General features: G+C 33.3%; 1 protein-coding gene across 1 annotated transcript; it reads left to right on the top strand.

The window, feature by feature from the left end:
• The first annotated feature begins 9,219 nt into the window (after window positions 1-9,219).
• LOC138334859 (uncharacterized) lies at window positions 9,220-22,110 on the top strand. Its single transcript, XM_069283643.1, has 2 exons — window positions 9,220-10,103; window positions 21,315-22,110. The coding sequence occupies exons 1-2, from the start codon at window positions 9,278-9,280 to the stop codon at window positions 21,653-21,655; spliced, it is 1,167 nt and encodes a 388-aa protein (XP_069139744.1). The 5' UTR covers window positions 9,220-9,277; the 3' UTR covers window positions 21,656-22,110.
• Window positions 22,111-24,357: the final 2,247 nt, after the last annotated feature.

Here is a 24,357-nt window from a genome sequence, read left to right as displayed (position 1 = left end):
ATGAAATGCTACATTTATCACACAATGAGCACTGTCTGGTTCTTCACTCGATATCCAAGTACAGTGTATAATGAAAAGAGGAAAACATCATGTCTGGAGTCCTGAGAAAACCAGTGCCACAAGATCAAATAAAGAAGCCACAAGAGTTTGGAAACATAACTGTCCAGAATGAAGCGACTTTGCTTCAGCCCGTCATAAATCCAAGACACAACTGTCCAAGGTTAGACGAGTTGAGAGATTACTCGCAGATGAGAAATACAGCTACAACAAATAACGGAAGCTAGACATGTAGACACAAAGAAATCCCACCAACTAGTGAATAAATCCCGAAGTACATAATCAAACACGCTTAAAATGTCCGAAGTGGGGGATCATCAATACTCAGACTAACAGAAATTATTCAAGGTTGGAAGATCATATATTACTAGCCGGCCGGTTCCTGTGTGTCTAAACTGCCCAGATACGAAAAAAAACAGTTTTCAGAAATATTAATAACTGAAGGACCATCATAAGTTTTCCGCTGTACAAATACGAAACAACCTAACTAAATGTGAAAGAGAAAGGGAAAGAGAGCTGAGTAAAGAAGCAAAATCATTGGAAACAGAAGACTATATCTATCATGTTCGGGGACCACCGTGGAATATGAAAATCATACACTTTCTTAGAATAATAACTAATTAAAGGACAAGGAACTTTTCATATGTTGTTTTCGGACACAATATCAGAATAGGATAATAAAAAACCTTCTAAAATTATTATATCAAATTCTGTTAAAGTAATTTAGATATGGATATAGAGGCATATGCTTGCCTGCGTCCATTAATTTACTTATTACTTTATTTATATAATCAGTCCATCTCTATCTACAAACCCGCTAACATGCGAGGAGCTTGCACGAGTTTAGTATGATATAGATATCATTACATCTATATGCCAAACACAGAGACGTGCAGCAGACGAGATCTGATCTCCTGACGCCTTCAAATGACGCCTGAACACTTTAAATATGTAGGTGCGAAATTATTGGAAGTTCTGGCAACACACTTCAACTTCTTCAAACCTATCGCTATCGCTCTTTCAAACGGTAAGAGACCTACCCGTGATTGCTTGTGACGACGACCCAGAAATATGAATTTTTAGTCGCTAAAGCAAAGTGGGGAAGATAATTTAACTCGGACAACTTTCCAACCTTTTGGTGTATAGGACTATGTAGAATATTATTTTCTGTCATACCTACGTACTGGCTGATCTAGGGCAATACACTCATGTCGGCTGAAGCTGTATTGCATGGCTACCATGCAATAAAGCCTCTTGACGTCACATCGTCAACAAAATGACTACTTTCTCGCTACAATTTTGACATTTTTTCAGTAATTATGCTGTATTTACAATACCTCGGCAAGCCTCGGGTTTTACAACATTTTGTGACCCTCAGGTAGAACATCCATATACTTCATATCCACATATGAAAGTCTTATATTACCTTTATTTGATCTAGACCCCTTAAACTTATAAAACTGGTCGATGGGCACTCTAGTTGGTCCATAATGATGTAAACCATGATAAATTCTCAGATCCCTGTGGTTAGGTAACACCGATAAATGATACTATTATATTCTCGCATGTATCCTATGAACAGAAACATTATACATACTATGCATTTATGGGCACCTGTGACAGAGATATATCAATATTCATTTAACTTCGGCTGACTCCAGGAAAAACTACATATGAGGTTGAAATAATTTTCAAATATGGTCCGACGTGGAAGAATACATCCACTCCTCTCGAGATTTTTTTTCTCTTCAATTCTAGATGTTATCCCGACACATATAGACACAATTGTTTAATTAGACCTGATTGAAAATAAATCCAAAGTTTTGTTATTTTCGACGTCAATAAGCTATCTTAATCACTAGTAAAATGTAAACTCGTATATTTGCCAACAACGTTGCTATATCCGTCGGTCTGCAGTTTTTCAAGATGGTAATAGTTGTAAAATACTTAAGGAAAATACTTATTCGCCTGTTTCTATTTTGATTGATGAAATATCATTCGTCAGAGGTTTAGTATCATTAACAGCGTTGAACGCTTTGATCTTTTGAAAGCTAAAAATTATGCACTCACCATTCTTCAAAGACATTGAAAAATATTTTTAAAAAGGAGAAGATTTCGCATTTGACTATCTGTAACTATTTCGTATAGTTGTATTATAATGTTTCAAATGTGTTACCATGACATACGGATTATTCAAGGATTCGCGTATGGTAAACAATACTTTGACTTAGAAAATGTACAATAATATATTTACCAACACCAATGAAAAATGCCAGTTTTAAACATCTATTTTACGAGCTAGACTAATTCCATTTCGAAATTATTTGTGAATAATTCATTTTTGCTTGTTACGAGCATTTTCATGGCTTAAAAATTTACTTTATCAGCCCATAAAGGAAAAAATGGCGTCGCCGTTTGTAACGTCGCTTCTGATTGGCTGAGATGACGGCGTAATAATTTCATAGACAAAAGAGTCCAAAACAAATTTTTAAATGTTGAAGAGATTATCTTTAGAAATTTGAATTATAAGGATTAATTTGAATAGATTTTTTATGTTATGGAGATATAACACAAAAATCTGAGTGTACTCTCATCATAAACCGCTTCGCGGTTTATTTAGAGTACACTCAGATTTTTGTGTTATATCTCCATAACATAAAAAATCTATTCAAGTTAATCCTTAAATATCGCCCCCATAGGTTTTAGTACAAAAATACTGAGTATTTCATAATTCATGACGAGATGAAGTCATCATCTCCACCATCATCGATTTCCGGGTTTTATGATCTCTTGTAACCCGTGGAAATCATTTGTATTTTCCTTTTTCCAAAACCAAGAACAAGGCGCTGTCTTGGTAGTGAGGTATGAGTGCCTGATACGTTAGCAGACAAAATGATGGATAGCAGAAATTATATTCGGAAATTAATAGCGAACAGGGAAGTTTGTACTTGTTAAGTTCCTTGAACAATTCAACACAAAATGTTCATGCTCAATATGTTTCATGCGCTGAACAAATGAAATATCCGTGGTTTATGGTATTTGTGACAATGTTAAGATAATCGTTTTGAGAGAATACAGCAAGCTGATCTGTCGGGAATCGGTTCGTACATACAATCAGTTCAAAACAAGGAATCCAAAGTTCCATTGAAAGAAATTTTGTTTGCAAACTGTGAATCCGCGTAGCGGATTCTCACAAAAGTTTGCAAACAAAATTTTAAAACAAAATTAACTTTCCAATCTACTTTATAAAATGAAAAACGTTTCCACTTACGATTCCATTGATTTTTTTTCCAATGGATTATTTTTTTTCCAAATCAATACGCAACGCCAATATTTCTATTGTGACGTAACGATAACGTCGGGACTCCGCGCCATACTCGATTATTTTTTTCGTCGTGGAATGAAACAAAATAATAGGCCAATCAGAAAGCCAGAAACAGGGAAAAATTAATTATGAGCACTTTAATAATTTTAAAACTATTCTATTCAGAAAAAAGGTTATATTTAGATTTGAAATACAGATGGGATCGTACATAAATATCCCAGTTTATCATGGTCTAGTATAACACCAGAAATCAACTTAATATTGTCACAAAAATCCTCTTTTATTAATATACCGTCATTTTTCATATGTGATAACCAACGTATGAAGCGAAGATAGAATTTTATATGAATGTAATATTTCGTGTTATTATTTATATGGAGTATGACCAAATGAGAACCGCTGATTACGACACAGATAATATCCCGTGCTTTATTTAGCAAGCATATGTCTGTCTTTGACAAATGACGTCAATTACGTCATCTGCGATGTCATATAAAAAAATAGCCAAAACTGTACGTTTCTGTACTAGTTATACACCTTTAATCGCACGAAGCGCGCAGCGGCCAAATCGCCGTTTTGAAAAAACGCGACTACTTTTAGTTTAAACTTTCTTTATTTCGATATAATTCAATTTTGCTTGTTACAAGCATTTTCATTGGCTTAAGAATTTACTTTATTAGCCCATAAAGGAAAAAATGACGTCGCCGTTTATGACGTTGCTTCTGACTGGCTGAGATGACGGCGTACAGATTTCATTGACAAAAGAGTCCCAAAATGAATTTTGAGTATTGAAGAGATTATCTTTAGTAAATTGAATTATAATGATTAATTAGAATATATTTTTTATGTTATGGAGATATAACACAAAAATCTGAGTGTACTCTCATCATAAACCGCTTCGCGATTTATTTAGAGTACACTCAGATTTTTGTGTTATATCTCCATAACATAAAAAATCTATTCAAGTTAATCCTTAAATATGCATATATTATAGACTACTTTTTTTCATAGTACTGTAGCTCACATACTGTATGCTTCTAACCTCGAATAAAAAGGCAGGTTGATTAAAAAATTCTCACTTTTCTATCCTATACCCCGCTGTCCCGTTGTTCTCCTTTTAATATATGTGTACATATTATGCTTATGAGTACTTTTCGGTACTAGGGGTTCTTAGCACAATGTTAATACATCAGTTTGTCATTACCCATCGGAAGGAGCAGAATGGTTTTTGCCAGGTGTATAGATAAAAACATTTACTCTGGAAAATTCTACTGCAAAATATTCTTAAGGATATATACACTATGAAACAATGTGGTTTATTATCAAGCTCTATTCAACAATTGTAAGAAAAATAGATAAGTGAAAAAGAAATAGTCGGAATCTTTAAATGAGTAAGTAAATTGTTTTTAATTAAAACCAATTCCATCTGTATATTCAATTAATAGAATGCATACATATATATATTAATTTCATTTCAAGTCAAGTGTCATTTGTTGACTTAAAGGTTTCTGAAGAGGTAAAACTTTGCCTTACAATACTTTTAAGTTGCTTTTCAGCTACATTTATGTATCATATACAATAATTAAATGAAAGACAAATTAATGAAGCCTTTTGATATTAATTTAAATTAATGTTATTTTCTTATTGCATTGTTGATTGACCTATCATTAGAACAATGTGGGTTATGATTATCTTCCCTCTCTTACAGCATTTGTTATCATGGTCGACTGAACACATGTCCAGCCCCTTTCATGGTCATGTAATCCTGATTGGCCATGAATGGGGATTACGTGTCGACTAAACTGTGGTAGTAGCAAGAGATTTGTTGGACACACCTTTTCCTTTGTGAGAGGTTGGAAGTATGTAATAAGTTGTGAGCATTGTGGATACCCCCCCCCCCCCCCCGGGAAAGATAATAACATGACGATTCTTTGCCTCCTTGCCAACTTTAGAGAAGATGCCATCATAATTATGTGATTCCCTTTTGAACCACTTGGCTCTGATTTACTAGGTAACCCACCATGACGAAGTCAGACTAAATCTTTCTACAATACCTCGTTAACAAAAAAAAAAAAAAAAAAAAAAATCAAACAAAAAAAAGAGCAGACACTTCATACTATAAAGTGAAGTACGTTATTTATTTGTAGTTATTCCTAAGCGCGAATAAAGACAATTCCACATTTGGAATGAACCGTATGCATCAGGAATATGTTTTGGTACTATCGGCATTGAAAAGGACTCGTTTCACCCAAGACAATGAGATGTCATTTTGGTTTATGATAGTGTTGATAACATATAAAAATCAATTCTGGAGCTTGCAACATGAAAAACGGTTTGAAGCAGGCATGTCACAATGAAACAATTCAAAGTCTTATTTGTCTATGTAGTCGATATTTGAATGTTTAAATAAAGCCGTACTTTACATGTTGGTACACGCGACCGCAGAACGACCCTGATTTAATTATACGATACACGACAAGTTGAATATAGCAGAATGTATCAATTCTCTTCTCTAGTCTGCGCTCATAAATACTACTAGTATTTTGAGAGTACAAAAACTACGGCAGGCAATCCAGTCGACCAGTTAATTAGGAAATATACTTTCATCTGTAAAAAATAACGGCATGGTTGTTTGGTGGCAGAAATATGTTTCATGTCATCGAATTTTATTTAAAAAACGAAAGAGGATCAACCGATAGAGTTAGTTCTGTTAAAATAGTAATGGGAATGATACTACAATGTATAATATGATTTAACAAAATATTGGTTTCAAATATAGAATACAAGCCATGAGGAAGTTATACTATATAAGAAATATTGATTAAACATTTTGAAATAAGGACAAAAGTTAGGATAATAATTATGTTCCGAATCGTGTGGACATTTTCCCCCGATATGAAGGTTTTTGGCATATTTTGCCTAAATTAACAAGCTACACAATGATTAACGAGTCAACGGTAATTAAAACTCAATACAAGTGAGTGGCCTTGACCGAGTTATGGTTTAAAAAAAATTCAATTTGATAACTGAGGCGATGTTTTGGAGTATCATTCCGTTGTTCTCTAACCCGATAGATCTAACTAAAACAATCTGTAATTTTTACCTGAGTTGTGTAGATACTAATTACAGTCATAATAACTCCAATTCAACATATGTTAAGAACAATATTATACAATATTCGTATAAAGCTTAGGTCTAGATCTACCAATGTGTTTCTAGCAAAAAATCTAGTGCACCAAGTCCAATTAACAAGGATATCAATTCAATATAATATAATAATTTTTGCTCGTTTTCGTGAAAGAGTTACTATAAAAAAAATCAGTGTCTCAGTGAGTTTGATACACACACGTAGGGCAGATACAATTTATCTACGGTAGGACTGGATACTCAGGATTCCCTTCATCTTTTAAACACTAATACATGTATGCCTGGCGTAATACCATGACTATTAATAGACCAAAAAAAATAAAACATTTACTTTTATGGTTCATTAAAGACCGTGTTACGAGAAAGAATAACAGAAACGAGAAACCAGCAGCTAAATTCAAAACACAATTTAATTATATATACAATATTATACAGAGATGGTTTTCAATATCTAAAGTAATTGGTGGTGGTACAAGAGTAATACGATGATTTAAAGTGTTACTTATCTGTATGCGAATGTCCTGGTATAATCCTTGATCCTTCCAGGTTTCAAATTAACAATAATCACAAATCCACGAGGAAAATGAATGTCCACAGATGATTTGTAAAGTTCCGGGCAATATGAATAAATCCACACAAAGTGTTTTAATAAGCCACAGATAAAGTCACAATAGCTCTTCCAATAGAATCTTATATGGCGCTGTACACATTTTGATATGTCTAATTACAGGTCTCATTACAGTTCTGATTAGCCTTGAACAGCTGGAGTATATATAGCTAAACCCTAATTCAAGAATATTGGAGAACCTTCTACTTCTAGAAATATCTAACTAAAAACAGTAAACAAATAAACACACAGAACTTTTTGGAAATAGATCAATCTAGATCCCTACTTATAATCAACAGCTTTACAAACATATTTGTTTATACATGATAATATTCTAGAAAGTTCTATAACCTAAATTAATGATATGACCTTAGGATGTATTGAATATAGCTATAGGAGCTATCTCCCTTATTTAATAACTACATGTATTTAGTGTCATATATAACAACCGTTTTAGAAGCAATCGATAACTACAGTAATATGAGTTAATACTGATGAATTGACTTTTCCATTAACCTTTTGTCGATTTTATTTTTTTATTTGAAACCATCGCTGGCAGTCACTCTCTCATAGTTCGAATCGATTACTATTCATTTTATTGTTAAACACTGAATGAACGACAATTCAAACAGTTAATAACAGGTAAAATTCCGTGCACCGACGTGCAGAAGTACAATAAGCGTACTTGTGACGGCCAGTCTAGTAGGTGGTTCGCTTTATTGGTAGCTAGCTATATAGTCAGCTTGCATGGTTGCTAGACAGTTTGCCAACGACATTCAATAAGCTGTGTAAGCACGGCTGTCATTGGCTGTCGCTTCAATGTAGGGCGGAGCTAAAACAGTTGGAAATGTCTGTCGTCGATTACTACATAAAATGATCGGCATCGTAAGCTTCATAATGTAAAAAGGTTACACAAATACATTTTAATTACCTCATGTATAGACTCAAAATCAGCGCTAATCAGTAAAGTACGTATGGAAAGAGCTACTGTTGTAGCGGAAAAGTCAGTCAGAAATTATACGTAAAAGAAATCACCTGCTTCTGACTAATTATAACTGCAGCTGTAGGCGTAGATTTTTTAACTTGTCACCAGTATTTAATCAGAGAGATGCATTTGAATCTAGTGTTGACAATTTCTCGGCTAAAATCAACCTACATTTTGTAAACTACCGCCGCGCATGCGCCAACGTCCGAGAACATTACCTCGAATATATGAATCAAATTAATTCATTAATATTTAGGCAATGCATTCAAACTCAAAGTCTACAACTAGAAGAACTTCTCCTACTTCCTACTACATGTAACATCCAGGTATGTATCAAAACCGTGTTTGATCAGAATATATTCTGATGAGACATAATCTATTGTCAGCCGTACCTGATTTGTTTTTCCACACCAAACGGACCTTGCAGCGGAAAAGTCAGTCAGAAGGTACAACAGTAGCTAACGTTAGATTCGGCTGTGACGTTACATGTAACATTAGAATAGATACAATAGATCTAAACCCATCACATTAATAAACACGATGAAAAGTTTGATCCACTGGAATGTTGGTAGATACATATAGCGTTACGCTACAGTATGACTACTCCCCGAAGTCGAGAGAAATGGCCAATAATTTATGAACAAAACATCCTCAAAACATTCGCTTAATAAGTGAAACAAAACAATTACGAATTTTTAACACAATGATTGAATGTATACACTGTAAAAAATAAATAGTACACAATGTGATCAAACACATTGTACAACAGATCAAAGATCCGCTGGCTCCGCCTACTTCTCAATGTTGTCGGCGATCCTGTTAGTCAGGGGGGCAATCAGTCGGGCTGCTGATGTTTCAGTCAATCAATGCCTTTGTTACATGACACTTAAAATCTAATCTACTGCATCAGTTACCAGCCTGTGCCCTAGGCTCGGTTATAACCGGAACAAGGACGTTAAGCCCCATCAATCAATCAACAAGTTACCAGCCTACTAGATCAGCTCCCAGCCAACAGGAACACTTGTTGTAACGGCGCTGTAATTATAAGTATCTTAGCTGGTGCATGACTGCAGTGAACCATGAAACGCTATATTTAAACGCTATACTTATGTACATGACATACCCGTCGTGACAGTGACGGTGAGTGTCTGGTGACATGGACAACATGCTACAATACGCGGGACAAGTGTACGATGTTATCCAGGCCTTATTCGTCGTGTTCTTATATTTGATAGCCCTTATTGCACTGGTCAGTTCGATTCGAGAACGATGCAGAAATCGCTGGCTGATAATTCTATTAGCTGTGTTAGGGATGGTTATACAGACGTTCTACCTGATTGGACCTTACTGGCCTAGATCAGTGTCTAACAATTATACGGGGCCGATGCCTGCAGACAACCACAATGTCTCTAAAGACAACTCGGGTAAAAGTGCAGTTCAGAGCAATCTATGGTTTACAAACGACAGACATGATAAACAGAATATTGCATTGCATGACGATATCATCTTTTATAAATCTCCAGAGGATGCATTTACACAGAAATATCATTCGGGTGGAGAGCTCAATACAGATGCTGACGTCGACGTGAAAAGTGTTTGGACCACGAAGGCTGTGCCAGTTGATTACTTGGACTTCAGTTGTGCCGACCTCCGGCTAGTGGCACTATGTCATGGTAGTCTACTGTTCACAGTGTTTGTTGTAGCTGCAGTTAAACAGATGGTAGAAAAGAAACATCAGACTATAGTCATCTGTGGCGTTGTAGTCTATGATGTCATATTGACGATCGTGATTACCATTCTGTACCTGTCTAAAACATCCGATAATTATGCCGCTTTTACGTTAGGATCGTCCTCATCACAATTACAGCTCTTCGTCTGCTCACAGAGTGCCCGCAGCCAACTTCTGCCATTTTTGCTGGAAACAATCTGTCTCTTTGGACCTTGTGTTGGAGTTCTTTTGTTGGTTTTATCATCAAAATCAGGTAAAGTGCAAAAAAGGGTAACCCTTTTGTCATTCACGATACTTCAGGGGTTACTATCACTGTTGTTATTTTTATTTCTGGACTATGTCTTAATTGAATCTGAGGGCATTTCAGGATAACAAAACTCTGATCTAATCAAAGGCTTGCAGTGACTTCCTTTGAAGACTACAAAGAGCGACGCTCAAATTCAAATTCATTTAGTGTACCGTTACTTGATTCTTCTGATGTATATCCAATGTCCAAACTATCTCATCCGTTGTTGTCTAGGGTTGGAAATAACGACAATGATAGTAACTCCTGGGATATCGAAATATCATTTTGTGGGAAATGTTATAAAATGTATGCCGGGTTTAAGCCAATGGACGCAAAAATTGCTAAAGAATAAATGATTTATTATAAGTCATTATCTTATATTCTACTGAGATAGAAAAGAGAATAGAGCTAAAGAATTAAGTTGTGGAAATCATTCAAAGGCATAGACACTAATGTATCGTGCCTTATTATAAACATTAGTTATAAAAAAAGTTTTTGCACTGTAAAAGTTCGTGTTTTCTTTTATTTATGTTTAGATGAAAACATCGACAGAAGTCACTTAACAATATTACAGATAACACTGTAAAATGCTGAATTAAATTGTAGATAACAACTTGGATTTATGATCTGACCATATGTAACCATCACACTGGAAATAAACGCAAATATTTGTTTTTGACAGTACTACCAAAACTCATTTTGAGTTCTTATTTGTTCATGTAAATTAAAACCTATGCGTTGTAGGTATTGTAATAAAATGGTGGTAACTTCCTGATAGGTTTGTATGAAAATTACGACACGTATAACTTTTAAAGTGTTCAGGGGCTTTTGATTGATTCCTTATAAAATAACGGATTTTATTCATAAATCTTTGCCAAACATGTACTTAATCCTTTGTATACAGTACTTAAGTTAAGTTCGAAGATAAATTGTTTTGTTTCTTAGTCTTAGACAATCGCTCATCATTAGTGCTATACCATAGTGTCATAAACAATACGCACGTCGCTTGTACATGGATACACAATGTAAACAATGTAATGACTACGTGACTGAAATGAACCATGTAGTATGATTGGTTTTATACAAAAAAAATGTTTGCAGGAGATAAAGTAAATTTAAGATAAAGTTAATTAAAAGATGAAATGTTGATTTGATACGATGTTAAAATGTCGATCTCTTTGAGATAATTGAAAATACGATGCACATATCGGTACACTTTTAATATATTATCGAGCAGTTATTTCAGACGATTTAGAAAGTTGTTATAGTATCATTGCCTGATATCACGTTTGAATCGTGATTTATTACATGTTGCCATAGGCAGTACATATACTGGAGGTATACTGTACATGTACTCGGCTCTCGACTCGACACACGTCCATGGCCACCATAGACACAGATTGATAAGACTGATATTAGAAGACGGAGAAGTATTATTTTATTGCCGCCAGGGTGTATAGGACTAAACGGCCCTTAGTATATAATCTAAAGATGGATTTAACTTAAATAAAACCATGGAAGGAAACTCTTATTCACTATGTTACCATTTATAACAAAGAGACACCAACAAAGTACGACAAAACCTTTGATTATATTTTAATGACATGGAATGCCAGACGATTCCCCCCCCCCCCCCCCAAAAAAAAAATTCCTTGTTTTTTAACCCTGTGTATCAATCCATTGTTTTATACATTTACCTACATTGGAATCATCTACCGTGTACCATATAGTATATGCACTAGGGATCTTCCATGCTTAACAAAAAGTCTAACAGAAACAATTTCGGATTATGAACAGATTTACCAATTTATTTTCCATACTTTGGAATATGCTAATCAAGGACGTATATGTATACGTAAAATTTGTCTTCTTCTAAGTTTTCGGTTACATAACCTTTGACACCCATTGAAAGCTTGCAACCTTCATGTCAGAATCTATGCTGGCACTTTAACAAGATTATTGTAATTGAATTCATAGAAAAGTTGGTGATTAGAAAGTAAGCTCCTCATTAGCCGAACATTTGGTAGAAGGCATCTTTTGATGTACGTATTAAAATTGTGTTTCATTTGGAGAAGTGTTGGTAAATTATACAAGATGATAATATTTCCCACTATTTCATTACTACAAACATTACACGCCCTATTTACTTTATATATTCCGATGTTTACATACGTATGGTCTTTTCTTCATCCTCTTGTCTATTAAATAAGCTTTTAATTTAATATAATTTTCTTCTGGTCATAAATCACACATTTAGTTTTCATATTGAAAAACATCGAAGGTTATTTCCCGTCGAGCAATCGTTATACCAATAACTGTTTATGAATCTAGTATATTTTAACATTAAGCCTTAATTACCTCGTGATACGGCAAAACTGCGAAATGAAATTTCATTGCTGATTTAAACTTGAAATCATAAATGTTGTTTTATCACAGGATATTCATATAAATGTAGTATTATCATAGGCTCGTATAAATATTGGCTATTCGTATAAATATTGTTTTATCATAGGCTATTCAAATAAATATTGTTTTATCATAGGCTATTCAAATAAATATTGTTTTATCATAGTATTCAATAAATATTGTTTTATCATAGGCTATTCAAATAACTATTGTTTTATCATATGTTATTCATATAAATGTTGTTTTATCATAGGCTATTCGTATAAATATTGTTTTATCATAGGCTATTCGTATAAATGTTATTTTATCACAGGATATTCATATAAATATTGTTTTATCATAGGCTATTCAAATAAATATTGTTTTATCATAGGCTATTCAAATAAATATTGTTTTATCATAGGCTATTCAAATAAATATTGTTTTATCATATGTTATTCATATAAATATTGTTTTATCATAGGCTATTCAAATAACTATTGTTTTTCATATTTTATTCATATAAATATGTTTTATCATAGGCTATTCAAAAAATATTGTTTTATCATAGGCTATTCATAAATGTTATTCATTAATTGATCATAGGCTATTCAAATAATATTGTTTTATCATAGGCTATTCAAATAAATATTGTTTTATCATAGGCTATTCAAATAAATATTGTTTTATCATAGGCTATTCATATAAATATTGTTTTATCATAGGCTATTCAAATAAATATTGTTTTATCATAGGCTATTCAAATAAATATTGTTTTATCATAGGCTATTCGTATAAATATTGTTTTATCATAGGCTATTTAAATAAATATTGTTTTATCATATGTTATTCATATAAATATTGTTTTATCATAGACTAGTCAAATAATGATTGTTTTTTCATATTTTATTCATAAAATGGTTATTTTATCATGGGCTATTCATATAAATGTTGTTTTTTATCATAGCCTATTCATATAAATGTTGTTTCATCATATCCTATTCATATAAATGTTGTTTTATCATAGCCTATTCATATAAATGTTGTTTTATCATAGCCTATTTATATAAATATTGTTTTATCATAGCTTATTCATATAAATATTGTTTTTCATAGCCTATTCATATAAATATTGTTTTATCATAGGCTATTCAAATAAATATTGTTTTATCATAGGCTATTCAAATAAATATTGTTTTATCATAGGCTATTCAAATAAATATTGTTTTATCATAGGCTATTCAAATAAATATTGTTTTATCATATGTTATTCATATAAATATTGTTTTATCATAGGCTATTCAAATAAATATTGTTTTATCATAGGCTATTCATATAAATATTGTTTTATCATAGGCTATTTATATAAATATTGTTTTATCATAGCCTATTCAAATAAATGTTGTTTTATCATAGCCTAATCATATAAATGTTGTTTAGTCATAGATCATAGCCTAATTCATATAAATGTTGTTTTTATCATAGCCTAATTCATATAAATGTTGTTTTATCATAGCCTATTCATATAAATGTTGTTTTATCATAGCCTATTCATATAAATGTTGTTTTATCATATTGTTTTATCATAGCCTATTCATATAAATGTTGTTTTATCATAGCCTATTCATATAAATGTTGTTTTATCATAGCCTATTCATATAAATGTTGTTTTATCATAGCCTATTCATATAAATGTTGTTTTATCATAGCCTATTCATATAAATGTTGTTTTATCATAGCCTATTCATATAAATGTTGTTTTATCATAGCCTATTCATATAAATGTTGTTTTATCATAGCCTATTCATATAAATGTTGTTTTATCATAGCCTATTCATATAAATGTAGTTTTATCATAGCCTATTCATATAAATGTTGTTTTATCATAGATTATTCATATAAATGTAGTTTAATCATAGATTATTCATATACGTGTAAATGAATATAGATTTATAGTTACATGTGCCATACTGTTCATACTAACGAATTAAGAGCTTTATATTTTATTCAACACCAACAATTACAACATTTTCAATAACTTGTATGTATGCATTGGTTTTAATTTTACAAGTACAAATTAGAACTGAAAATGATTTGTGGCAGTACTGCCAAAAATCATTTTGCTTACATCTACAATGCAGTGAAAATAAGTACATGCAGTCAGACCCTGAAGCCAAATTTTTATCTACAATTTCATTTCACATTTTTACAGAATCATTAGTAATTCTTAAGTGATTTCTGCAATTACATTTCCATCTTAACATATATAAGGCATAAAAACATTAAGAATATTCTGTATTCTAATTTATGTTTATAAGGCATCATACATGTTTGTCTGTCCATTTAAATGCTTTTTGCAGCTTAATTAATCAAACCTTGTGGTTTTCAACAGATTACTGAAGAAGAAATAACGTGTCAAAATTTTCGCCCAGTTACGACACAGAGACAAAATTCCAACCACTTCATCACATATACGAATACTAATAATACTTTCAAGACGAAGAATTATAATGTAGATATATGAACCTGGAAGCTATTGTCGTTTAATCAACTCAGTTACTGAACTAAAGCAATATTATAATCACATTAAAATCGTATAATACTGTAGGTTGTAAAAATCATGTGCTATCTATTTAAAAAAGTCTTATTATTCTGTATACATGTTATATGTTCAGAATTTATTCATCACCGAAATAACATGTCACTTCGATTTGCGTTCAGCTTATAATTATACTGGGACGTGCTTACACATGCTTAAGTGGTGATACCAGTTTTCGCCAATATATGTTTGTTTGTGTTTTTGTTGTGTAAATAACATTTTATTATTAGTGTAGTGCTTGATACACAATGGCGGGTACTTGTATCCCTCCGCCGATCGTTGTCATCGAACTGTAATGTATTATTCACCGTCATCGAACTTTACAACTAATGGACACTGTAGTAAATGTATTAGCATTTATTATAAGGGATATCCATACGGATGGAAATCCCTATTGTTTTTGTTCTGATTTTTAATTATTATTGTACGTACATGAGTGCTTGAAACGTACGTTCGATTTTGTACGATAACGTTCAAGATCATGGTCACAGACGTAAAAAAAAATACTTTTTTGGAACGACGTTTAAACGTTCATAACTTCATTATGTGTCTTTTTTTGTACATTCATGTATGTATATACTATGGAACGATGTTTATAATAGTTTAGTTTCAAGGTCACATCATACAAAATGGCAGAGATATTGGCTCATGAAATACGATCGCGATCAGTCGCCGAGATCATCTCGAGTTGCGTCTTTTTGACCATGAGTTAACTTACTTATTAGTTACTGAAACAAAAGGTATAAAATACATTTACGAGACTGCATAAGAACAAAAATTTGAATAAAGATATGTTTTCACGTTTTCATAACATCGTTGTTTAAAGTTACTAAATCATCAGATTTACATAGATTCCTTAGGGTTTTTGACTTCCTACAAACGTTCTTATACCTGAAATTAGAAAGTTTTCAAAATTACAGCATTTTATTTGAAATATTGGCAATGTTTATCAACGTTAAAATATCGCCAAACACAACAAGAAACAACGGAAAGAACCGAGTGCACATTCGAGTTCGAAATTGAGGTCGCTGAAAATCTCATCCGGCTAATGGATATAGATGTATAACACCACTAAGAGGCCACTTATATTTTATCGGTTATATTGGCCTGATTAAGTATAATAGCCGATACTTTACAGCGTATCTCAGTGGAAAATGAAACAAGGGGGGGGGGGGAGCAAAGGTCCTCAATATTTGGACCCCCCCATCTCGCCCCGCACCCACAGGAGGAGATCAATTGTTTAATTCAACACACAACCATATATACTTTATATATTTTTTTCATGTAATCCTTGTACACATTTATAGACAGCACGTGGCGTCGCTAAAAGGAAATTAATGAATACGCAAATTGCCATGCGAGCTTCGAAGGTGCGATATGTTGGTGTTTGGGGGGTCCGAGAGTCTCCTACGAGAAAAAAATATTACGATTTAGAATGGCTAAGATGAGTTTTACGATGTATTTTGATGAATTAGCGAGCGCCGAAGACGCGAGAATTTGGTGTTCGAGGGGTACGGGGGTCAACCCCGGGAAAAATATTACAATTTAGAATTTTGCAATGCATTTTGATGAAAGGGAGCACCCAAAGGCGCGAGATTTTGGTGTTTGAGGGGGTCCGAGGGTCTCCCCTAGGCCTGGGTAAAAATATTACGATTTAGAATGGCTGTGATGAGTTTTACAATGTATTTTAATGATTTTAAAGCGTTCTTAACATGATATTTTTTTTGTTATTGAAAATTACCTGCATTTAGAAATGATAATTGTCAATGTCGTCATATCATTATGCAACTCTGTTCGATCTGAACATACCGGCTTCACACCATCGGCACATTGTTGTGTGTAACACAAAATAATAATGAATTAATTCTCTTGCTAAGTCATATAAACAAATGAATCTTTTAAGACATTTATTTAATAGTACGTAGAATTCATTCATTGACATTTTCAGTCTAGTTCATGTGTACTGACTTTTTACTGTTAAACGTTTCAACATTATATGCATACATGAACTGCCGCGCAGCGGAAAATTGTCTAAAATAAAGTACGAAAATGTGCAGGAGGACCATTTTTTTCTTTCAAATGTGCAATTTTAGAACATTTCAGTCGACGAAAATGAGAGGAGGGGGGGTGCAAAAAGATATTTTGCCCCCGTCCTGGGGAACGAGGAGGCAATCCCCCCTCCCCTCCCCCCGACCCCTGTATCTACATTGTCAAGTAAAACAGCATACGTTCTATGAAGCTTTAGAGTATTTGATGGAAATATGACAAGAAGTGAGAGGTATTTTCACCCGTTAATTATGTATATATAATAGATGAATACAGGTGTACATGTACATTGTTAAGCAAATATATGCATAGGTCTACAATGTATATGTAAGGTATATATTTTTGCTTTGAATACATTTGAATACATAAAGATACACATAAAATTAAGATATATGTAGTTAGACTGATTTTTTAAGTGAATCAGATGGAAAAGGGTTATATTATACAATTATCGACCTATTTTCAGGTGGATACGGTGAGTTATCAACCCGAGTAAGTGATATATCCCGAGGCCGGAGGCCGAGGGTTATATCATTTACGAGGGTTGATAACTCACCGTATCTATCTGAAATAGTCAATAACTGGCCAATCGGCTCTTCAAAAAGAATTAACTACAAAAACAGGATGGTATTTGCAAACTTTCTGTTTACAAAAGTAGTTACATGTAGTATTAATGGTAAATATCCAAATCCTCCTTGCTAACGGTGTAGACTCACTGACTGGTAGAACCGGAATATTGTATCAACTGCAGCCCGCCTGGCATTCTTGAACGTTTTCCATAAATTGCAGTTTGCAGTTCATTTCTGTTGATAACCGTTGATCGCAGTAAACTTGCTGCCTTCCGCCATAATAATGACGTCACAATAGACTGTGCCGACGTCATTGCATGAGGGAAACTCCCGTTACGCTATATTTGGGTACGACTCGACGTCAAAAGTGATTATGACGTCACATCTCAAGGGAATTTTCCTCGATCTATTTTTGACACAGGTTACTGGACTCGCGAGAGGTATCTGGACTGAGTCCAGTAACCTCGCGTGCTTTTCGCCGCCGATTTCGGGGTTGATATCGCAGTTGATGAATACTTCTGAGAAGCGTATCGGCCAATCAAAAGACAGCAAAAGCAGCAGTCATATAATAAAACTATATAGTGACATGTAGGGGAATGTCCATTAGATGGATAGAGACTATAAAAGGTATATATAGGGAATGTCCATTAGACGGATAGACATAAAACTAAGGATATACAGGGAATTAGACGGATATATATTATAACTAGGGCTATATAAGGAATGCCAATTAGACGGATAAAGACCATAACTAGAGATATATAGGGAATATCCATTAGACGGATAGACATTATAACTAAGGATATACAATGTATAGGGAATGTCAAATATTGATATAATGATAAAAGAAATACACGTACTTACTTAGTCCGCCAAACATGCCTATATTATTAGTTTTTCCCCATTTTTTCCTTATTATAAACTCTATATATGAGGGGAAAAAATCCTAATCATATTGGCAGGTTTAGCGGACTAGTACCTAATATCATGACAAATGAAAATAAAATAATGGTAGTTCTAAGCAAGTATAAAACCATATAATATAATGAAAACTCTTCTTTATGGCTGCAAAAACCTGTACAGTATAGGATTATTTACACTTAGAAACTCTTCACAAAACTTCTGCATACGTTTCAACGTTTATTAGATTTAACACTGTAATCAGGAACCTGTAGTAGATAAATTTGTGTTTTCGGTCGATAGCAGATATGTCCATTAGACAGATGAGATTTCCTTCGATCGGATGTTTTGAATGTTCACGCATCGCGCATGCACATAGGGGTTGTTTACACTCGCCGAAAGATAATAATATGAAATAGTGACTAGGTCGTTTCTATTTATTTTCAGTTTTTCTTCAGTTTGAACAAAATGGTTAAACAAACTTTTAAATTTTGTTATTAACACAAAGTACACAACTTTTACAACTATTTTCAGTTCTATAATTCTTTTTATCTTTTATTTCATGATTTTTTAAAGATGCTCCACCGCCGACAGAGCATAAATGATATTCATCATCTGAACAATAATTGGTGTTTAATCGTGTATATATATATGTCTAATTATCACAAAAAATAATCTAAAATGATTTATTTCGCCTTTGGTACATGGGCAATCAGTACTTCATTCAATATAGGATATAGTGCCACGGATTTTTTTCGGGATGCAATTAATTATTTTGCATATTTTTAACTTGAAGTAAAGTTAGAAGCTCAAACTTTTCAATGGTGGTAATGGTGTAAAGTAAGTAACTTTTGTAACTGAAGAAAAATACTAAATCGTCTGCTCCTGTTTTTGATAGTGAAAAAATACCATTTGTCAGCGGTGGAGTACTTTAACGATTTAGTCCCTTTAAATGCTTTTAGATCTGGCCGCCACTGAGACGTGCAGTGTTACGCGTTAATAACCACAAATAAACTTGTTTATACAAAAGTGGTGGCTTCATTTTACATAAATCAAACAAATTGTTGAGATTTCATTTATAGATATAGCATATTTTATTATCCAAATTTAGGCAGTGATCCGTTCAATGCACAAATTATAACAATAATTCGCCCTTCATCTATGTTGCATTTGTTGAATGTTGTAAATATGTTTCTCTACTCAATGTATTTTGTAAACAGACTAGTAATAAAGTTTAAGTTTGAAAGTCCAGAGACACGACAGGTAGTGATCAGTTCAGCTGAGTTTATTGCATCAGTTCCATTAAAATGTAATTTGAACAGTCTTTTTAAACTAAAATCCTTAAAGTGACAACATCAATTAAAGCACAATTATGGTCACTGTCTAGACCCAGTAGGTAGCTAAATCGACAGAAAGTGCGTCGAAGTCCAGATGAGTAGAACTCTTTACATTGTCCCTTCAGCTTTGACTACTTATGATTTTAATGTACTTTTACATCAGGCAAAACAAAAATACTCAATTTTATTTATGTTTTTTTTTGTCATTCTTTAACCTTCAACTTTTTCAGCACTGTTTTTTCGTCAATGTGTGGAAATTGTGATCATCATATCATGCGTGTCTGCCTTTCCAGCCAACTGTCCGTCTGTCATTTGTTCGTGTTTGTTTGTTTGTTTGTCTGTCTGAGTTAATAAAATAAAATCATATCTGGAAGTATGTTCATGTCATATGCAGTGTGTCTTCTGTAAAGACACGTGTACAGACAGATTCATAGACGGATATAAGGAAGGACACGTTGAAACCCATGTACAACTAGATACATTATACATATAATAATTTTATTCGTTCGTTCGTTCTTTTTTTGTTCGTTTGCGTTTTTCGTTCGGTATTTATTGTTTTCTTTCTTTCGGGCGTGCTTTTGTTCGTTCTTTCGACCATTCGTTTAGTCATACCAGTTGGTTCGATTTGATGCGAAAAGAAAACGTATTAAAGTGATCGTCTGATCGATAACATGATTATTTTGATTGATGGAAACCCCGTGTTTTGATCGCGATCAAATATAATTGTTGTTGTGTTTGTTCAGAGAAAGAAAACATGCCCGTGTCTGTAATGCATTAATACATGTCCTGTTCCATTTGGGCGCCATATAAGGTAGATACATCGTGGAGTATATAGACGTGGTTTCTCATCTCAATCTTATTATATGGTTTCAAGTTAGTTCACACCTAAGAATTACGCAAAATGTTGTAATAAAAAATGTTTTATAATTGTTAACATAATTCTTCTCTGTAACTTGGCGTTGAATAACACTCATAATGCTTTTGTAGCATTCTTATGAGGTGGGAATTCAACATGAAACAAATGGCGTGGCTGTATTATAGATCTTTGCCATTTATTATCTATATTTTTATTTTAAATTTCCAAATTTGTATATCTGATAAACTTCCGTGTGACTTTTGATTGGTCAGTGATAATGAGTCATACATATTATGGTCTACCTCGGAGGACAGAAGCTACATAATTGAGCCAAACACTACACAGAATACGATCAATTCGTATACTGATCACAATGAAATTGACTAATCTATGTACATATTGTATAAGTAACATGTGAATCAGTTATATAATTTCGATACGGCATAATTCGGCTTTATTAGATTTGTCTCTTTGTTTCTTTTGCAGGACATGGCGAGGAAAAACACCAGAGATTTCGTGTGTTTCAAGAATGTCGATCAGAGTCTGACGAGGATTGCCGAGCGTGCACTGAAGCTAATGCCATTCTTAGAAATGTTCTAATTTGTGTCGCTTTCATCCTGTTTGTCTTGCGCCCTTCACACTACACGTACGTCTTCGTGTCACGAGGACAATTTTATGATATCTGGCTCATTGCTTGTACTATTATTGTTTCTGCTGCCTTTTCGCTAAACACTCTTTTCAATTTAATTTCGTCTAAAGACAGCAAATCCGTACCAACTACACAGAGGGAGGCGCTCGACGCGCTAGCAAAACAAATTCCCGTATAACGTTTTAAGACATATGGTTGATTTGAATCAATGATGTTGCAAGAAGGATAAGATGATCGACATGGCAAGTAAGAGGTGAAACAGATCAAAAGAGGGAGAAAATATTACTTATGTCTGTTTTGGCAGCATTTAAATGACCTTTTTGATTTAAAAAAAAAAATATTTTCATTATACAAGTAATGGTTCACGTTTGACTCCTGCTGGAATGGTGGGTTACCGAGTTGCTTGGTATCTAAACACATTTATTGTTGCGTAAACACTAGTTCGCGTCTCCGTTACTTTCAACATATCTTCGAATGCTTTCGTTAACAAGGGACTTAAAGTCTATAGAACTAGCACGTAGCCATACTGTCATGTTAAAATGAGAAAATCTACAAACTTGTAAAGCAAGCACGAATATTAAGAATGTAAAAAACATGATAATTAATGCATGAAATAAAAAGAGCTGAAATTCAGCATTTTTATATTATTATTAAATTAATGGTAAAATATAGACATATGAGCTGGGCACTCATGTAATAAGTTACTTCTAGTAACGCTTTTGCTGATATCCATCTTCACAATACAGAGTTATCTCCCATATGGTTTAGTATCGATTTTGACATTATAGCGCACAGATTACGTTGTTTTCTCTGAAAAATATGAAGTTACATTCATATATCTATTACATAATCCGATATCCAATTACAAAATATGCCGACGTAGCTACGTGCTAATTCTCTAGCCTTTAACGTACCTGAGTAAATAAGTACACAGTGTCTGTTAAGTAGAACACCGTTAAACCATGTATGAGTCTCTCGCTTAAGATCATATCATGTTTTGCTGGGGTCAGACATAATGTTGTAAACCGATCCTCTTTTGAACAACAATGTGAAGCCTTGGAAACACTGCCGTCTTTGACGTTGTCTGTGTGGCACAAATTAAGAACAGATTTAGTCTTTTTTTTTCTATTCTTATATAATTTTAGTCATTAGGACGTATATTGCCGAATGAAACTAAAACATATATAACTTTGTACAATATTATATAATAATTGATTAATGTTTTGACCGATGAAACATCATTTGACATGCCTCGCCGACAACTGCACAAAATCACTAGCTATTATTTTTCAATAGTTTATATTTACTTAAAGCTGACAATGCAAGTTAAAATTATTAACATGATTTTTTTTAAAATAAGTACACTCGTTTTTCCAAGAATCGTTTATGAGACATTCCCTGGTTGAGGACAGCCATTTTTGTTTTACATTCCGACGACTCACCGACCCCTATATAAAGCGCGTGAATCGACACACGTGCGCTCATTCATGTACCTATACACCTAGCAGTCCACAGGTTATATCACCTACAAATAGGTAAACAAAACCCTCACCTGTAAAACTATATGGGACTTTTTTTTAGCAAAAAAACATGTCAACTCCTCTAAGTTGTCATTTAGATGTTTCTCAAAATAAAATTCCAACGCAAGTGAATAGAAATCCAAAAATAATCCGTCCACATATCTCCACGTATATCATCGTACCCGACGCACTCAACTGACCATATACACGTGACTACGTACCTGAACCGAACGAGCGACAACTATCAAGGACACACACGTGTCGTTGAACATGTACGTGTAAAAAGTGTATATTGAAGTGTTTTATTAGTTCGTATTGGACATATGTTGGGATATAGCTGACAACACATTCATCTATTACTTCAATGAAATATTGTCAGGTGAGTGCAGTGTTTATTTTCAATTTGACATTGTTATTTGCAATATCGGGGCATGTGTATCTGAGACAAGATATGTTTAGAATGATACACGTGTGTCAAGTGTCCCGTGCTTTATATAGGGGGTTGGCCAGTGAAGGTTACTAAGCAGAGCAAAAGAAAAATGGCTGCCACTTCCTTAGATACCACACTGTCATAACTAGGGGATATCTCAGAAACAATTTTTGAAAAAAAAAATATTTCGTTAATATTTTTTTTTTTAATTTCAACTGCATGTTTTTAACTTGCATTGTCAGCTTTAATATATTTAAACCTAAGTAACACCAATGTGTAACACGGAAGAAGTTATGTTGCTTTAAGTGCATACGCACTTTCAAATACTAGATTAGTCCGCTAAACCTGCCTATATTATTAGGCTTTTTTTTTATTATTTTTTCCTAATATATAGTCTATATATTAGGAAAAAAATTTAAAAAAAAGCCTAATAATATAGGCAGGTTTAGCGGACTAATACTAGATATGACGTAGAACGTTGTTACTATCTATTGTCGGCGTAGTACCGTCACGGAACTTACATGAGTGTTTATTTCATATGTGTTTTTATGAAACGAGTCTAAGAAGTTTTTTATTTTTGCGAGCCTTGGCGAGCAAAAATTAAAACTTCGAGACGAGTTTCATAAAATAGTATTTCACTAGTGACATATGCAAAAATATTACACGGCCGAAATAACTGGATATCAGGCGGATTGTGTGATAAAAATATGTATTTGAACTGATATCAATGTTGAAAGTATTTTTAGTGAAAATTTGATTTTGTTTATATATCCATGTACACACATATTATAGTCGAATCATATTTTAGTAATTGAAATGCAGATAAATGAAAAAAAGAACCTTCAAGTTAAAAAGTTTTGAATAGATAACAAGTTATTAATTTAATTTAATTTCAGGACGGCCTCTCTGTATGTGATGTATTGTGTGTGT

The sequence above is a fragment of the Argopecten irradians genome, chromosome 11 (genome assembly GCF_041381155.1).
Source record: "Argopecten irradians isolate NY chromosome 11, Ai_NY, whole genome shotgun sequence".
Lineage (NCBI taxonomy): Eukaryota > Metazoa > Mollusca > Bivalvia > Pectinida > Pectinidae > Argopecten > Argopecten irradians.
This window is presented reverse-complemented; position numbering and strand designations above follow the sequence as displayed.

Excerpts from the sequence above, each read along its gene's own strand:
- LOC138334859 (XM_069283643.1), top strand. The coding sequence starts at position 9,278 with ATGGACAACATGCTACAATACGCGGGACAAGTGTACGATGTTATCCAG. Across the intron at positions 10,104-21,314 it reads GGTTTTATCATCAAAATCAG|GACATGGCGAGGAAAAACAC; the intron begins GTAAAGTGCAAA and ends TTTCTTTTGCAG.